Consider the following 14,953-nt stretch of genomic DNA (forward strand, 5'->3'; position numbering starts at 1 on the left):
GCTGAGGGGACGGGGTGTGCCCGCTCCGGCTGGCCGCGGTGAGGGCCTGCGCGGCGTGGAACGGTGCTGCTGCTGCTACAGAGGGTTTTTTGATAATTTCCCCCCGGATAATTTAAGCCTGAGCAGCGTGATCGCTGCTTGTTCTGTACACGACTACGCTCAGTTTACTTATTTTATCTAAATGAAAACAAAAGCCCCATGAACAAAACACCTTCTAATGCGCTGGAACAAAATCTGATGTCTGCGTCGGGGCTAGGCCAGGCAGGAATTCATAACGACTGCTGCTGATAAATCACATTATTCAAACATATCTGGTTCATTTTAGTTGTGAACTTTCATAGGAGCATAGAATGTCCCGAGCTGGAAGGGACCCCCGAGGGTCACCGAGTCCAACTCCTGACTCCGTGCGGGAATGTCATTTGTGACGCTCTGAAAACTCATCTTTCTGTGAAGCTACGTTATGTTTGGGCAGCACTAATTTGCCACGTCCCTTACAAAGAGAGAGCACTGCTTTTTAGCTTTTGGGTAGCAGGAAGAAGAAGGATCCTGATTAACATCTGATAATTAAATGAGCATTCTGAAAAATTGATATGTCCATGAACATCCAAACCGCTAACAAAAGCTTTAAAGTGAAGCAATGCTTTGGAAAATATGTATGTAAAATCTCTGGACGTGAACGAGTTTGTTGTACACTGGTAAAAATACATAAGTGTTTCTTTTACTAGAAATTGTGCAAATTCTGATGGTATCAATTGTATTTTCTCTTGTATAACGTTATACATTGTCTTGAGGAAAAAAGGCCCTTGTGAATATAGTCTGTGAATGCATCTGCTATTCTGGCGTTATTCTACAATTAATTCATTGGAAGCATTGTAGTTTGCAAGATAAATACTACTTTCTGTATTGAACTGGCGGGAGTACCCTAGCTGCAGTGAGGGCAGCAAACAGAATTTTGCTGGAAATGAATGAACTTCCTCTGTTAATGGCCTCAATTTCATGATTACTGCAAAGATACCCGTTATAATAAATCCCAGAAATGGTATTAAAAGGAATAGAAGGGGTTACACGTCCATTATGTTGAAGTGCATTCACTCAGATACAAGAACGTTGATACCAACATACTAGGAGCCGTAAGCAACATGTGTAACTCAGACACATGAAAGCATTTAGCTATATTTGTTTTAATACATGAATTTAATTACAGTCGTCTTCCTGTTCTATGACGTTCTGTTTTTAGGAAAGAAAATTCAGATGTCTAGCCCGCAGCGTGCACAGTGCTTAACAAGACTCAGCTGTCCTTGGTTAAGATGCCTATGCACAGAAAGCTTGAGAGCAAGCACATAAAATCACTTCTCGGTGTTAAGTAACAATGGAAACCGGTTTTGATTTACCTTTGATAAGTTTATTATCTTGAATGTTTGGTCACCTTATCTCTAGTCTTTCCACTCTGCTAGGCGTGTTTGACTTGCAGCCTTTGAAAGTTATGGAGAGTTGCATTAGGGATGTTGGACTAGTGCTGATCGTTTTGTCAGTCTGTCTTCTGAGACAGCTCAGGATGCTCGGCAGGCAGAGTCAGGGCAAAGGTAATCTTTCTGGGGCAGCAGTTCTCTGCTTTTGGCTTTCATCTTTGTGGGGCACTTGGTTTTCCCCTTTCAAAGTACCGATTCTCATCCACCACGTGATGTGAGGAGAGCGGCCAGGAGAAAGCTGTGAAGCAGGAGGGCACAAAACAAATGGTTCATCTCATGCGGTGTCCTGTGTGGCCCTGATGTGACCTCAGGAAAGAGGGCTGCTAGGAACTGGTTTAGTATTAGTTTACTAATGCTGCTCAACTAATTAGTTTGGTAATTATTCTGATGGCAGCAGCTTACTGCTGCCTTTTTCCCAGATCTGTGTTAAAGGGCATAGAGACACGTATGTGTGCGCGTAGTGCGTAGTGTGTGTACCGGCTCTGCTGAGAAGTACAGGCTTGAGATTTAAACTTGAAATTTGTATGGAAAATCAATTTGGGGTGAGCCAACAAGGCAGGAGAGTTCTGAAGCGATGGTCTGGGAGGTGATGTAGAGTGCTGGTCCTCAATGACGCTCTTGGGAATGGGAGTAGGCACAGAAACCAGTGTTACCGTACTTAGTGGTGTGTAACATGTTATGTCCGTTAACCACTCATCAACTGCAAACTCATTAAAGTGTTTGCTTCTGATTGCCAACATTGACACGCATTACGTAGGTTCTTTATTGGAAGATATCATCAAATTACAGAATAATTTTGAATGATAACATGGTGTGATGGGTGGATATGCAGCTATACTATTTTTACCACTTGAGCCCATTTTGTCTGATCTGCTTCATCACAAAGATGCAGTCACTTAGGTAAATCAGTCGGAAAGGCTTAATCTTTGCAAAATTCTGCAAGTAGAGAGTAGAGTGCTGAAGTGCTTCCAGCAGCACTTGGGTGCATTCATACTGCTGTGGAGTATGCGTTAAGCACATCACACTGGATTCCTGTCTGCTCTGTCAGGTTAGTCAGCTGTACGTCGCGGGTGACAGCATCAAATGAAGATGGGAAGAATGTCTGGTGATAGGATGAGGTCGTTCCGTGCTGCTGCTGGGGCTTGCTCTATCCAGGGTGATTGCAGTCTCTGCGTTCTCTAGGATGCTCGCCAAATCGGTTGGAGGAGCTTGAAGCTGGCTCTGGCTGGCTGCTCTGTGCTGAGAAGTGGGAGGTGTCCGGTTGGGTGTAGTTGGCTAAAACATACTGTGTTTCATTTGGAGTTGGACAGACTGTTTCCTATTTCCTCATCTTTGAATGATGTGTTTCCTACTTTGCACAGGAACACAACGCTCATCCACGCTGTTCATTTAGCTAGCAAGAGCATGAGTCAGGGTTATGAGTTATGGTCACAGCTTTCTTCTGAAACTATTGTCCTGCTTCTGGAAGAGCAAGGGCATCTGGTGGTGTGGGGAGTGCAATGGCTTATTTCGCTGATGGGTTTAAGTGGAGAACATCTAAGATGTTTAAGAAAGTTCTGAAAATTGTGCTAGCCCGGTAGAATAATCGACGTTCAAAGAGCTCAGTGTTCACTTATTCATTAAAAGGGTTAGTTATTTTGGATAGCTCCTTCAATTAAGATTTGCCCTGTTTATTATAAATGTATAGGAAGGTTCTCTGTGTCATATGAAGTTCCCTGCTCCTCATTGGTCTTTGTTTTCTTTCGTCCTAATTCTCTCTCCCCTCTCGGTGGTGTGGGCAGAACATCCAGAAGTCTGCTTGGGTGACAAGGAGGAAGGTGGTGGCTGGGAGGTGACACTGAGTGAAGGAATCCTTTGTTGGGTGTCTGACTAACGTCCTGCAGGTGGAGAGCAATTGTCCGGAGCACACTTTGGGGTGTTTCAACATCACTGCATCTCAGTCATTAACTTTTTTATTGGGCTGTTTTGTTGCTTGTCTTCTAAGGCCTTTGGCTGCCATGAGGGGTGACTTGTTTGAGACAGTGGTTGGACTGTAGTATTTTTGCTGTTGGTAGCGATGCTGGAGAACAGTGTGGAGGTGTAACTGTTGCGTGGCTAGGACTTGTCTCTATTGTAGGGGGCAAATGAGGAGATGTATTTGGGGCTTCTGCTCTTTAGGCATTTCAGTTCTCATTTCCTTGGAAGCTCAGTGAGAGGAGTCCGCCTGTTTAGTACGCCAAGAACACAGGCCCCTTTGTGTTTGCTGCTTTTGTGTAATGCAGTGGTAACACCAAGTTCAAATCTTCAAGCAACACTGCTGGGGAATTATGACATTGATTAATAAACTATACTGTTCATTTTATTTCCTAATTCTTTAAAATATATATATATTTTTGATAGAAATAATGCGCGGTGTAGTATGTGCTTTTTTCTTGCAGTCACTAAATGTAGGCTATCTTTGATTGCAATTCATTATTGTCTTTCTTGTTTTTCAGTTTTCTGCTGGGATTCCATTGTACGAAACTTATTACAAACAGGTAGGTTTTTAAGAAGATTAAAGTACAATTTCCTTCCCCTCTTTCCTGTGCTAAACGTCTATAAATTCTCTGCTGAGTGGTAACCATATGCTTGTAATTCCTTATGATTTAGACACTTCATTTCTTGTCTCTACTTTCATGGCATCCTTCAGTTGAATGGGAACTTCTGTCTTTCAGGTAGATCCCACATACACGGGGAGAGTTGGGGCAAGTGAAGCTGCGCTGTTTCTTAAGAAGTCTGGTCTCTCTGATATTATCCTTGGAAAAGTAAGTTGGTGGAGTGAGACAATTTTTGCAGTAATGACCTGTGCGTTTGCTTCACTGCAGCTAACACTGAGCAGAGGGAGTTAGCGAAAGCCAGTGAGATGCAGCGCAAATCGAAACCTCTGGACACCAGCTAACCACGGAGTGTGAAGAGCTTCAGGGTCTCGTTCTGGGCTTTGTAGGGATCTGTGAGGAAAACTTGTCTTGAGTGTAACATTTTTGTTGTTAACTTGAGAATTAAATAGAACTACATGTCATAACTTGGCAGTTGCAACGAACAGTTTGAAAAGACGTATAGTATAAATTGTTGAGCTGAGTTAAATTTTATCTTAAAGTTTCAACGGCTTTTATTTTGTATCTCCACAGATATGGGATTTAGCTGATCCAGAAGGTAAAGGGTACTTGGATAAACAGGTAAATAAAATGTACCTGTTAACCTCTTATGTTACCTTCCACAGTGGAGCCTCGATCCCAGAAAACCCTGATATCCGTAGTAATTTCCCTTAGCTTTTTTTTTTTACCTCTAAATTTTCATTTACAAGATAATTTTCTTTTTTTTCGTGTTGCTCATATTGAAGTGTATTACTGAGTGAGGCTGCTGGAGAAGTTAGTTCTTGTTTCTGCTCCTCTTGTTGTCTAAATAATCAGTGTGTGTGACACATAGATACGCAGTCACTGAGAGTAATTAATACAAACTATAATTTTTGGATCTATTTTGGAAATCTTTCTTGAATTAAATAACTGGCATTACTTAAGTAACTTGGAATAAGATGCTCTAGTTACGTGTTGATGTGGAGTGTTGTTGGTTTGTTTTCTGAATGTTATTAATTCTTAAGGAAAAGTGTTAAAAATAGTTATGAGACAGTCCTTAGAAACTAGCTTTGAAGTTTTTGACTCCTTGTTCTGTGTTACTGTAAAGTCTTTTCTGAATCTTCTCTAAAAGCAGTGAGGTAGTTGCTGCAGTACAGTAAATAAATGGGGCCGTACATCTGTTGTTTCCATACTTTACTTGGGGTCACATGTTAGTAAAAACCCTAAATGGATTATTGGAGTGGGTGAGTTAAACTGGTTGCTTGTTTTAATAGAAAGCACTATTGTTTGTAGGGTTTCTATGTCGCATTGCGCCTCGTAGCGTGCGCGCAGAACGGCCATGAGGTTAACCTGAGCAGTCTGAACTTGACTGTGCCGCCTCCTAAATTTGTAAGTAATATCTATCTGAATGTTTGCATATATTGCATGAGAAATAGAGCTGCAGCTGAAATACCCAAATCATCTGTTTTATAAATGTCATGGTTTTGAGAGTTCAGGCTGCTGTCAAACTGTTTCACCGTCACATCTGCTGGAGTCCTGTCTTCCTGAGTAACACGTTTCAGCCCCATCCTGGGCTGCAAAATCAGTGCAAGCTTAACTACAGTCAGCTTGTTCAGTGCGTTTGAGCTGATGTGGCTAAAGCCTACGTTTATGGGGAAGGGGGGAGATGATTTTTGAACTATGTCGACAACAATGTATAGTAATGGGCATGACTACAGCTTTGCCTCTGTGTATGTGTGTGTATAAGTAAAAATAAAATGAAACTTTCATTTTAGCATGACACTAGCAGTCCCTTGCTGATCACACCGCCTTCAACAGAGACTCACTGGGCTGTTAGGGTAAGTGTAAAAGAGAGCACATTCCATCCATTCTTTACATATTTTCCTTGTCTCTAGTATTCCCAGTGAGAGAATTTTGTATCAAATGCATTTCCCATTTCAAAAGTCCTTCCTTACTGATGGCAGACTTGTGCATAGTAAAGAATATTGAACTGTAGTCTTACAGTTGAATTAAGTATTAAACGAGGCTGTGACCATCCCAGGCGTGATGTTTTCAAGACACAGTGAATTTTAATCTTCTGCCTGGATTTCTTCCAGAATCCTAATAGTAAGCACTTTGATGCTTGTGTAAGGAACCCCACTGAGAACAGTGAAGCATTTCAGCAAATTCATCCTGAAGGATTAATTTAAAGCTTGAGTTCATAGAGTATTTAGTGATATACACAATATATGTCATTGGAATAAAGTACCTTCTGATACACACATTGGAATATTTGTGTTTACTTGCTTTTCAGTTGCAAACATTTTCCAAAATGACTTCTTATGTGATCTTTTACTTGTATGTTGTATTATTAAGTGGAAAGCTGATCTTTGGGAACAAATAGTTTTTAATTGGTTTAAAATCTTGTCAGGAGTGTTGTAATCAGAATTTGTTGTCCTTTCAGAACACTCTAGAGACAGATTTTGCACGTTGCATGCTACAATCTCTTAGGTATCGCAACCTTAGCCTTGAAACTAAGCTCCTAAATCACGGTGACACTTGCAAGAAGGCTTGGAAATTTAGAGTGAATGCTTTACTGACCAGTCTTAATTTCTTGCAAGATCTCATTTTCAACACTCACGCAGGCACACTTTTTTACTTATTCAGGCTATTTCTTACCAACTAGGTGGAAGAAAAAGCAAAGTTTGATGGTATTTTTGAAAGCCTTTTGCCAGTAAATGGTTTACTTTCAGGAGACAAAGTAAAACCAGTTCTGATGAATTCAAAGCTACCTCTTGATATCCTAGGAAGGGTAAGTATGCTGTTTAGATTTAGCTGTTCTCTATTTAGCTTCTCTCACTTGCAGTGTTTAATATTTAAAGTGTAATTTATCAACATAAATGGGGTTTTAGCTGGATTTTACATCAAGTGCATGCTATAAAGTAAGAATGTTAAGTAGAGTCTGAAGTCATGCACTTGAAAATAAGAATAATGGTAGCAGTTGGGGCCCTAGAGTAGATTGGTTCCGTTATCTCCCTGTTCATTTTCAGAGGTGGAAATTTTGACTGTGGTTGTATTAAAAACAAACAAATAAAAACAAAAAAAAAACAAATGACTTTCTCCTAAACCATAATAGCTTTTATAACGTTGTAGTCCAGTATTTTGTCACTTTTCCAAATGCACATTGTTTAGCCATACCATTAAATCTGCCTGCTGCTCATACAAGAGAGCACTTTACAGCATCCTAGTTTATTGTAGCTGTGAAATTGCCAAGTATTTTTTTCACATGTATTTATAAATACTTCTCACTTTAGTGCATCCATTCTGTATTGGCAAAAGCAACAAACAATAAAGTATGTTCCTTAGTGGCCTTTCTGCATGTTGATACGATTGAGGATTTATACGTTGTATGGAAGAGCTGTATCTGCATTATTATGTACTTTGTCTTCAGGAAGAACTCAATATATTATCTATAAAATCTGAGTATGTTTTGTTTTAATTTTGTACTTGAATATTGCAAGCAGTTTTGAAAGTCTTCATATTTGATCATGTTATTTTAGTGATAGAAATGCAGGAAGCTTGCTTGTGTTCCAGAGGGATTTGTACCTGAGACAGGAGAGTGACAAAATGGGCAAGGGACATAAATCAAGTGTCTTAAATTTGTGTGGATGCACAGTGAAAAAGCCAGGAGTAGAGGTCAGATGATTGAGCCTCAGTCTGGCAATCTGTACACTCATTAATATGAATGATTAAACAATATCCACTGCTGGCCAGGTATTACAATGCTCAATATTTTGCATCTTTCTGTGTCTGCTGTAAGTCATTGCCATTGTACTTGACGTAATAGTGAAATAAAGTTGACAGATGCTTAAATGCTCTTGTAGAAAGTTCTGAGGGGTGGACATGTTTATTGACTAAAATGGAAAACTAGACATTTTGGGATGAAATGCAAGTTAGAAATATATTGACTTTTCTAAAATGTCTTAACTTTCTTATAAAGCAAACTGGGATGATACGCTAGCATACACCATCTGGAGGATCACAAAAACCTCTCTGGATGTTTTTAGTTAGTTTGATGAATCCTTAATTGCAACACAGGAAGATGAAAACGTACATCTCTTACGTGCTGGATTTATTAGAGCCAATGTTTCCATAAAATACTTGATTCATGTTGCCAGAAAGCTCGAAACCAGTCTGTTTCACAAGAGAATGTTCAGCTAGATCTAATGTAATGCTGTTTTCACCAAAATCTGTTAGAAGCTGTTAGAGGGCATGCTTAAGATGGTGACAACTAATATCAAAGGCACAGAATGTAACTTGTTTTTATCATACATGCTATAGGTCTGGGATCTCAGTGATATTGATAAAGATGGTCACTTGGACAAAGATGAATTTGCTGTGGTAGGTTGCTTTATATTTTCAATTCACGGTGCGTCTGCTAGAGCATATCACTCGGCCGTTTCTTGAGCATTGCAGCTTTCTCTGCTGCATTCTCTTTTATGATCTAAATCATTCCCATGTGGTTTTGGTCTTTCTCAAAACCTTACGAACTCTTGGCTGTGTCATCAAGATTAACATTTTTAGAGTAACATTCAAAATCATGCTCTGCTCTGGCTTGTCTCTCTCTCTAATCTTACTGTCTTTGTTTTACTACTAATATGTAAACTACTGATACTGGAAAATCTCATTGCTTTTTCTTCTAAATTGTTAACGTGTTATATCTAACCTCTTTGCCTTTGCAGGCAATGCATTTGGTTTATAGAGCTCTTGAGAAAGAGCCAGTTCCTTCACTGTTACCCCCTTCTCTCATACCACCTTCTAAAAGAAAGAAGACACCTGTCTTTCCTGGTGCAGTTCCTGTTCTCCCTGCAAGTCCTCCACCAAAAGACAGCCTGCGTTCTACTCCATCTCATGGTAGTGTAAACAGTCTGAACAGCACGGGGAGTTTGTCTCCCAAGCACAGCATCAAACAAGCACAGGTATGATTTTTTTTCTTCTATGTTGGTAAACTGAGGGGATGAGAGGTGGTGGGGGAGGGGAATTGCTTCCTTGTGTAAGCATATCTTAAAATTTTTTTGAGTGGAGAGAATGACCAGAGAATGGAAGAAGAGCATGTGAATTTTAGTCACTTGAACTTGAGGTGTAGCAAATGTTAATGGAGAATTTTCACTTTCTATAGAAAGATTTTATTTAATAAAATTAAAAAAAAAAATTAATTTGCCTTCTAAAATTCCTGTGTGGAGCTAGTTGGGTCTGTATTTCCGAAGAATTAGCATTTTTCAGCTGATGAATAGCTATCTATTAGTATTTATTAACTCAGGTAGGTATTCAGCTGAAACATTCCTCAGAAAAGGGAAATAACTGTTTACAAATCAGATTAGATCGTGCAAGGTAAGTTCAGCACATCCAACACTGAAGAATGCTGTGTGTTCTATACTCACTGTCTTTTGACTCTTTCAGTCTTTTTACTGAAATATAAAACTTTTTTTACAGCCCTCTGTGAACTGGGTAGTACCAATGTCTGAGAAGGTGCGATATGATGACATTTTCTTAAAAACAGACACAGACTTGGATGGTTTTGTGAGTGGCCAAGAAGTAAAGGACATTTTTATGCATTCAGGTCTGTCTCAGAACCTCCTAGCACATATATGGTAAGAATTTCCTACTAGCTGTATTTTTGCAACTTGCTGATCTGGGAAGGCAGTTTATCCATCCAGAGTTTGTAATCTTAACACTAAAACAAAATTAAAAAAAAAAAAAGCCATCAGCATCATTTGCTTGTCCTGCTGCAGAGTTATGATGTGTGGGCTATATGAAAAAACAAGAGAGAAATAAATTCTCTCTTGGCTTTCCTGGGGGAGGGGTATAGACCAGACTGAATTGTAATTGTTTTTTGCAGTTCTAGTTTCTAAAGTTTTTTCTCAGAGTAATGCTCTTCTGTTCAGTCCAGTATGTCTAATAAAAACTGCTCTGTTTATGGAGCTTTTTCACTGGAATAAGCAAGCTCTGAGGCTGAATCAAAAGAAAATTACGTATGTATTTGTATTTCAGACTTTTTGGTAAAGGAGAGTAGTTCCCTTGTTTATAAGTATGATCTATTTTTTACCAGGGCTTTGGCAGATACAAGACAGATAGGAAAGCTAAGCAAAGATCAGTTTGCACTAGCAATGTATCTCATTCAACAGAAGGTCAGTAAAGGGATTGATCCTCCACAAGTGTTGTCCCCAGATATGATCCCTCCCTCAGAGAGGAATACGCCCATACAGGTAAGTAGTGGATTATCTGAAGATACACAGAGCTTATGTGCCTTGATAGAAGTGGGCTTTGAGTATTAATTTTGTACTGTTCATGTTCTGCAATGTGATGGTAAAGAATTGTTTTTTTCTTATCTCCTCTTAACAGTGTTTCCTTTTGCATTTCAAAATAGACATACATTTTTGACAATGCAAGACAGTAATGCAGTAGTACATTTCATTAATAACTGAGAAAAGCTGAACTAGAAAAATACTCCTTTGTCACAAAAGTTTTTTTAAACTTCTTTAGAAAGTGGTGAGAGGCTGTTTTTAGCAGAGCATCTCTGGCTGAGGCCAGGACCAAATTCCTCCCATAAAAATGTGAAATTCTTTTAATGGGAATCTGAAGGGTAGTGAGCTTCTGGGAATTGGTAGTTGACTTATCCCTTGTACCATGGCAATCTATAGCCCTATATCCATCACTGTTAGTAAGATAGTATTGGTCGTGAAAGCATCTGATCTTTCACTGAATCTTATTTGGTTCCTTTTCTTAATAGCATGTCACTGTGTTTCTGAGACTTACATTAATGAATACTTCTATCATGTCAATACATTCACCTTTTCTGTAAATTAAGTAGCATTTTCCTTTATTTTTCTACTTATCCTAACCAGCTTTTGAGTCTAGATATATTTCTGTTGTTGCTATTGCTCTAGTCCTTTTAAGCTTTTCCTGTATCCTTTTTCTGTAGACTCTGTCAGGTTACTTGACTCCTGTAGGAACTGAGATCTCAGCACTAACAGAAATGCGTCGTGTGAGTAATAGTAATGTTGCAAAATTGTTTGTGTACTCTACTTAGAAAAAGCTTTTTTTGAGTTCAATACCTTCTCATCTCTCTTTGCACTTGTGTTCTTAGATTCTTGCTCTTGGCATGATGAAAGTTTTATGATAGTGTGAAGTTGCCAGGGTTGGTTGTTGGCTAAGTATCACTGACAACTTGAAATACATTGGTCTGTCAGGAGGTTCTTTGTCAGGCAGCTCGGTGTTGGCCCACTTCTTACTCATCTACTAATTCTCTGAAGCTGTGGGCAATCAGCATACCTTTCACTATGCTATTTGTAGTTTGTCGGTTGTGTTGATTTTTTTACTTTATTCAATGAAGTCAGACTTTCTGTGGTTATCACAGCAATCTCAAAGTGAATGAAGTAAGCAAACTGCACTTTCTTCTTTTTAAAATGCTGTTGAAATATGGAAGGCCTTCTGATTTATCGTACTAGCAGGAAGTTCAGTGTTGCGGTTTTTGCTTAGTCACAGGGACATGGGAAGGATTTCTAATCCGTTGAAAAAATGATGTCGGATTTTGTACCGAATACTGACACCTTTCCTAAATGACTTCTTTTGTTTTTTTGCCTGGAGGGCAAGAGATGTGCCTCGTGTCTTCCCTAATCTGCACCTGAATGGCTGCAGAAATGACCCATGCTGCAGCTCGAAGTAAATTAGGTGTAATTTCAGAAACTGTCAGTTTGGGCAGGGTTCAAGAACACTGAAATATCATTAATTTCTCGGAGTTCCCTGGAAGCTTTGCTGTAGGCGGTTGCAGAGGTTCAGTTTTAGTTTCTGAATTTAAATTCTACCATTGCCTGCAGTTCATTCGTTGACGTTGTGCATGTTCTTTAACAGATGAGTACTTCAGCTGTCCCATCTGTTACATGAGCATAGGGAAAATTCTCCTGTCTCACAGAATTGTGTGGCACTCAGTAGTTGTGTAATATTTTTTGACTTCTCATATTGAGAGGATTGTGTCCCTCCTTTGTCTTCAGCCTTTGTAAAGGCAGATCTGTCATGGCTGTGTTTTAATAGGCTGTTTTGTTCTTAACAGGATAGCTCAAGTTCTGTTGGATCGGGAGAATTTACAGGGGTGAAGGAACTGGATGACATCAGTCAAGAAATTGCACAGCTGCAGAGGTAATACTTGTGGGCCATTCACTGTAAATCTTGAAGTAAGAAAACCAAATAAGTTTATAGTACTGATGTGTGAGTTACGATTATTTTCTTTTAATCAGTTTGTTACTGCTTGCCATTGAAGTTGGTAATGACTCTCCCGGTCGTTCCGTACAATCAGCCAATTTTGTAAAGCCAGCCTGGAGTCTACCAGGTGACTTCAGAAGACTGATGATGGGTCGTAGTTTTGGAAGAATAATTGAAATGTACCGTTAGTTCATCAGAAAAGATACCAGAATGAGGGCTGGCATTTTCCATTGTTTGTTGTTTTCAGAAAAATATTTAGTTGGTTCTTGTATGCATGTTGTATTATTTAACTAATGATGAAAATATTTGCTTGTTTATCTTACAGAGAAAAATATTCTCTAGAGCAGGACATTAGGGAAAAGGAAGACTCAATCAGACAGAAAACAAATGAAGTTCAGGTAAAAACTCCTGTTTTTAATCATTGATTTTCTGTAATCTAAAATAATACAGTGAAAATAAAGCTTGCTTTCTTCTGTCTTTCCTTATGTTGTTTCTGGAAAAAGTCTCCTCCCTGTATGGGATTTTCTCTAACTTACAGAAAGGTCTTTAGTTTCCTTTTCTCCATCAGAAATGTTTTATTCTGATGCTGGTTAATATAAATAGATGATGATGCATGAACGGTTTGAAATGTCTTTAATTAGTGTTTGACCAACACCGTCATTTAGGAAATCATTCAAAAAGCATTGTTTTTCATAGTAAAGATAACTCAGTCACATGTGTTCTGCATCACAGCTTCTTCCCATCTCATGGGCACTGGTTTGTACAGTGTCATCCACGAGTTCCTGCTGAAAGAAAGCGTGTGCATGCAGGGAATAGTCTGTATGCCATAGAAAATCTTGTGGAGTGTGCCAGCCTGTTTTTCTGTGATGGATCATTCCCATAAGGCATGAGCTGAATGTAAGTTACAAACTGTGTGATTTTCCTCAGGAACTGCAAAATGATTTAGACAGGGAGACAAGTAACTTGCAAGAACTTGAGGCTCAGAAACAAGATGCCCAAGACCGCCTGGACGAAATGGACCAACAGAAAGCCAAACTGAAGGATATGCTGAATGATGTAAGGCAGAAATGCCAGGAAGAAACACAGGTGGTGAGTGTATGTTTATCCTGGGGATCCTCAAGTATATTGTGTCTTTTGTTGAAGGAAGTTGCATTCATTTCATAAACAAACTTTTTCTGTCCATAATTTTTCAACCATAAATAGCAATTTCCACACAAATACAGAGATCCGAAAAGGATTTTGTTAACTTACACAGCTTTCATAACGGTTATAAATATGGTATTCAACCAGATTATCTACAGAAGTCCCTCCCTATGAAAATTGTTATTGCTCTTTGAATATATGAAATATTCAGCCCATTAGAAGAGTTAGAAGCATTATTCCTGACCCACCAGACAGTCCACGGACAGCAGTGCATATTTTTATCTGTGAACCTCATGTCAGTATTTTGAGTTAAAGGCAGGTTTTCAGGGTGATAGGATCATCAGAACCTTGGTGTCTAATGCTGTGCAAGAAAGTGTATAAGGAGAGTCTTATGCAGCTGTATAAATCTAACCCTACCAGAGGTGGAAAAAAAAAACAAAACTTTGTAATACTTGATAAATATTTCGACGGAAAAGGAACCAAGTTCTGAAAACTACAGGGTAGCCATTTAAGAAACAATTCTTAATTACTTTCACAGTTAGTGTGGTATTTATGTCATTTAAGATATTAATAGTTCTTGGTTTTATTGAGTATCCTGCATGCTTACACCAAAAATTCTGTGTAACTTACTAAGAAGCATGTAATTCTTCAGCTTATGATTTTTGTCTTCTGTAGCACTTGATAGGTTGCTTTACAGCTTTCTATTTTTTATAAATTCCTAATACATTACAGCACATTTACTTCAATTTTCTCTCTGATTTTTGTAATGTTTTGTTTTAGATTTCATCACTGAAAATGCAGATTCAATCTCAGGAATCGGATTTAAAATCACAGGAAGATGATCTTAATAGAGCAAAAGCAGAGCTGAATCGCCTCCAGCAGGAAGAGACACAGTTAGAGCAGAGTATCCAGGCTGGAAAAGTGCAGCTTGAAACAATAATCAAATCTTTAAAATCAACACAAGAAGAAATAAACCAGGTATTCACTGTAGTTTGAATGACATCACTTTTCCTTTAAAAAAGTTCTAGAAGTTGAACATCAACTAGAAATATGACTTTACAGAAGAGAAGAAATAGTGGTGCATGAAATAAACCTTTCTGATTGTTGCTCAGTGGAATTAACAATTCCCAGTCTGAGTCAGAAGAAGTTTAACTCCTGAGGGGGTTGCAGGGAAGAGGGGGGGAAGCAACTGTCTTGCAACCATGTTTAACCATGGGTGAAAAGATTGTCTTCTTACTGAATCTCTTAAGTAACCAATTCAATAGTAGCTGCACGCTTCTGTTTTGTGAGAATGACAGTGTTATTGAAAGTTTAACATAGTAAATAATTTTTCACTACTTAGGCAAGAAGTAAACTCTCTCAACTTCAAGAGAGCCATCAGGAAGTCAATAAGAGTATAGAAGAATATAATGAAGCTCTCAATGGGGTTAATGGTGGTAGCCTGACAAATTTAGCAGACATTAGTGAAGGCCTTGGGCAGACAGAAAGAAGCAATTATGGAGCGATGGTAAG

At 38.8% G+C, this 14,953-nt stretch overlaps 1 protein-coding gene across 7 annotated transcripts in view; it reads left to right on the forward strand.

The window, feature by feature from the left end:
* The window catches only part of EPS15L1 (epidermal growth factor receptor pathway substrate 15 like 1), a 38,049-nt gene that overhangs the window by 644 nt on the left and 22,452 nt on the right, over positions 1 to 14,953 (forward strand). For 3 of the 7 annotated variants that reach the window (XM_021378781.1, XM_021378782.1, XM_021378785.1), the window contains exons 2-17: positions 3,944 to 3,985; positions 4,163 to 4,252; positions 4,616 to 4,663; positions 5,354 to 5,449; positions 5,836 to 5,898; positions 6,726 to 6,851; positions 8,381 to 8,440; positions 8,782 to 9,018; positions 9,533 to 9,690; positions 10,149 to 10,305; positions 11,022 to 11,084; positions 12,150 to 12,235; positions 12,624 to 12,696; positions 13,226 to 13,387; positions 14,222 to 14,419; positions 14,784 to 14,948. In XM_021378781.1, coding sequence (XP_021234456.1) covers positions 3,944 to 3,985; positions 4,163 to 4,252; positions 4,616 to 4,663; positions 5,354 to 5,449; positions 5,836 to 5,898; positions 6,726 to 6,851; positions 8,381 to 8,440; positions 8,782 to 9,018; positions 9,533 to 9,690; positions 10,149 to 10,305; positions 11,022 to 11,084; positions 12,150 to 12,235; positions 12,624 to 12,696; positions 13,226 to 13,387; positions 14,222 to 14,419; positions 14,784 to 14,948 — 1,824 coding nt within the window. Of the gene's footprint in view, positions 1 to 3,943; positions 3,986 to 4,162; positions 4,253 to 4,615; positions 4,664 to 5,353; positions 5,450 to 5,835; positions 5,899 to 6,706; positions 6,852 to 8,380; positions 8,441 to 8,781; positions 9,019 to 9,532; positions 9,691 to 10,148; positions 10,306 to 11,021; positions 11,085 to 12,149; positions 12,236 to 12,623; positions 12,697 to 13,225; positions 13,388 to 14,221; positions 14,420 to 14,783; positions 14,949 to 14,953 lie in introns of those variants that run through there. The other 4 variants (XM_021378783.1, XM_021378784.1, XM_021378787.1 and 1 more) reach the window with 3 other exon arrangements.

The sequence above is a fragment of the Numida meleagris genome, chromosome 27 (genome assembly GCF_002078875.1).
Source record: "Numida meleagris isolate 19003 breed g44 Domestic line chromosome 27, NumMel1.0, whole genome shotgun sequence".
NCBI lineage: Eukaryota > Metazoa > Chordata > Aves > Galliformes > Numididae > Numida > Numida meleagris.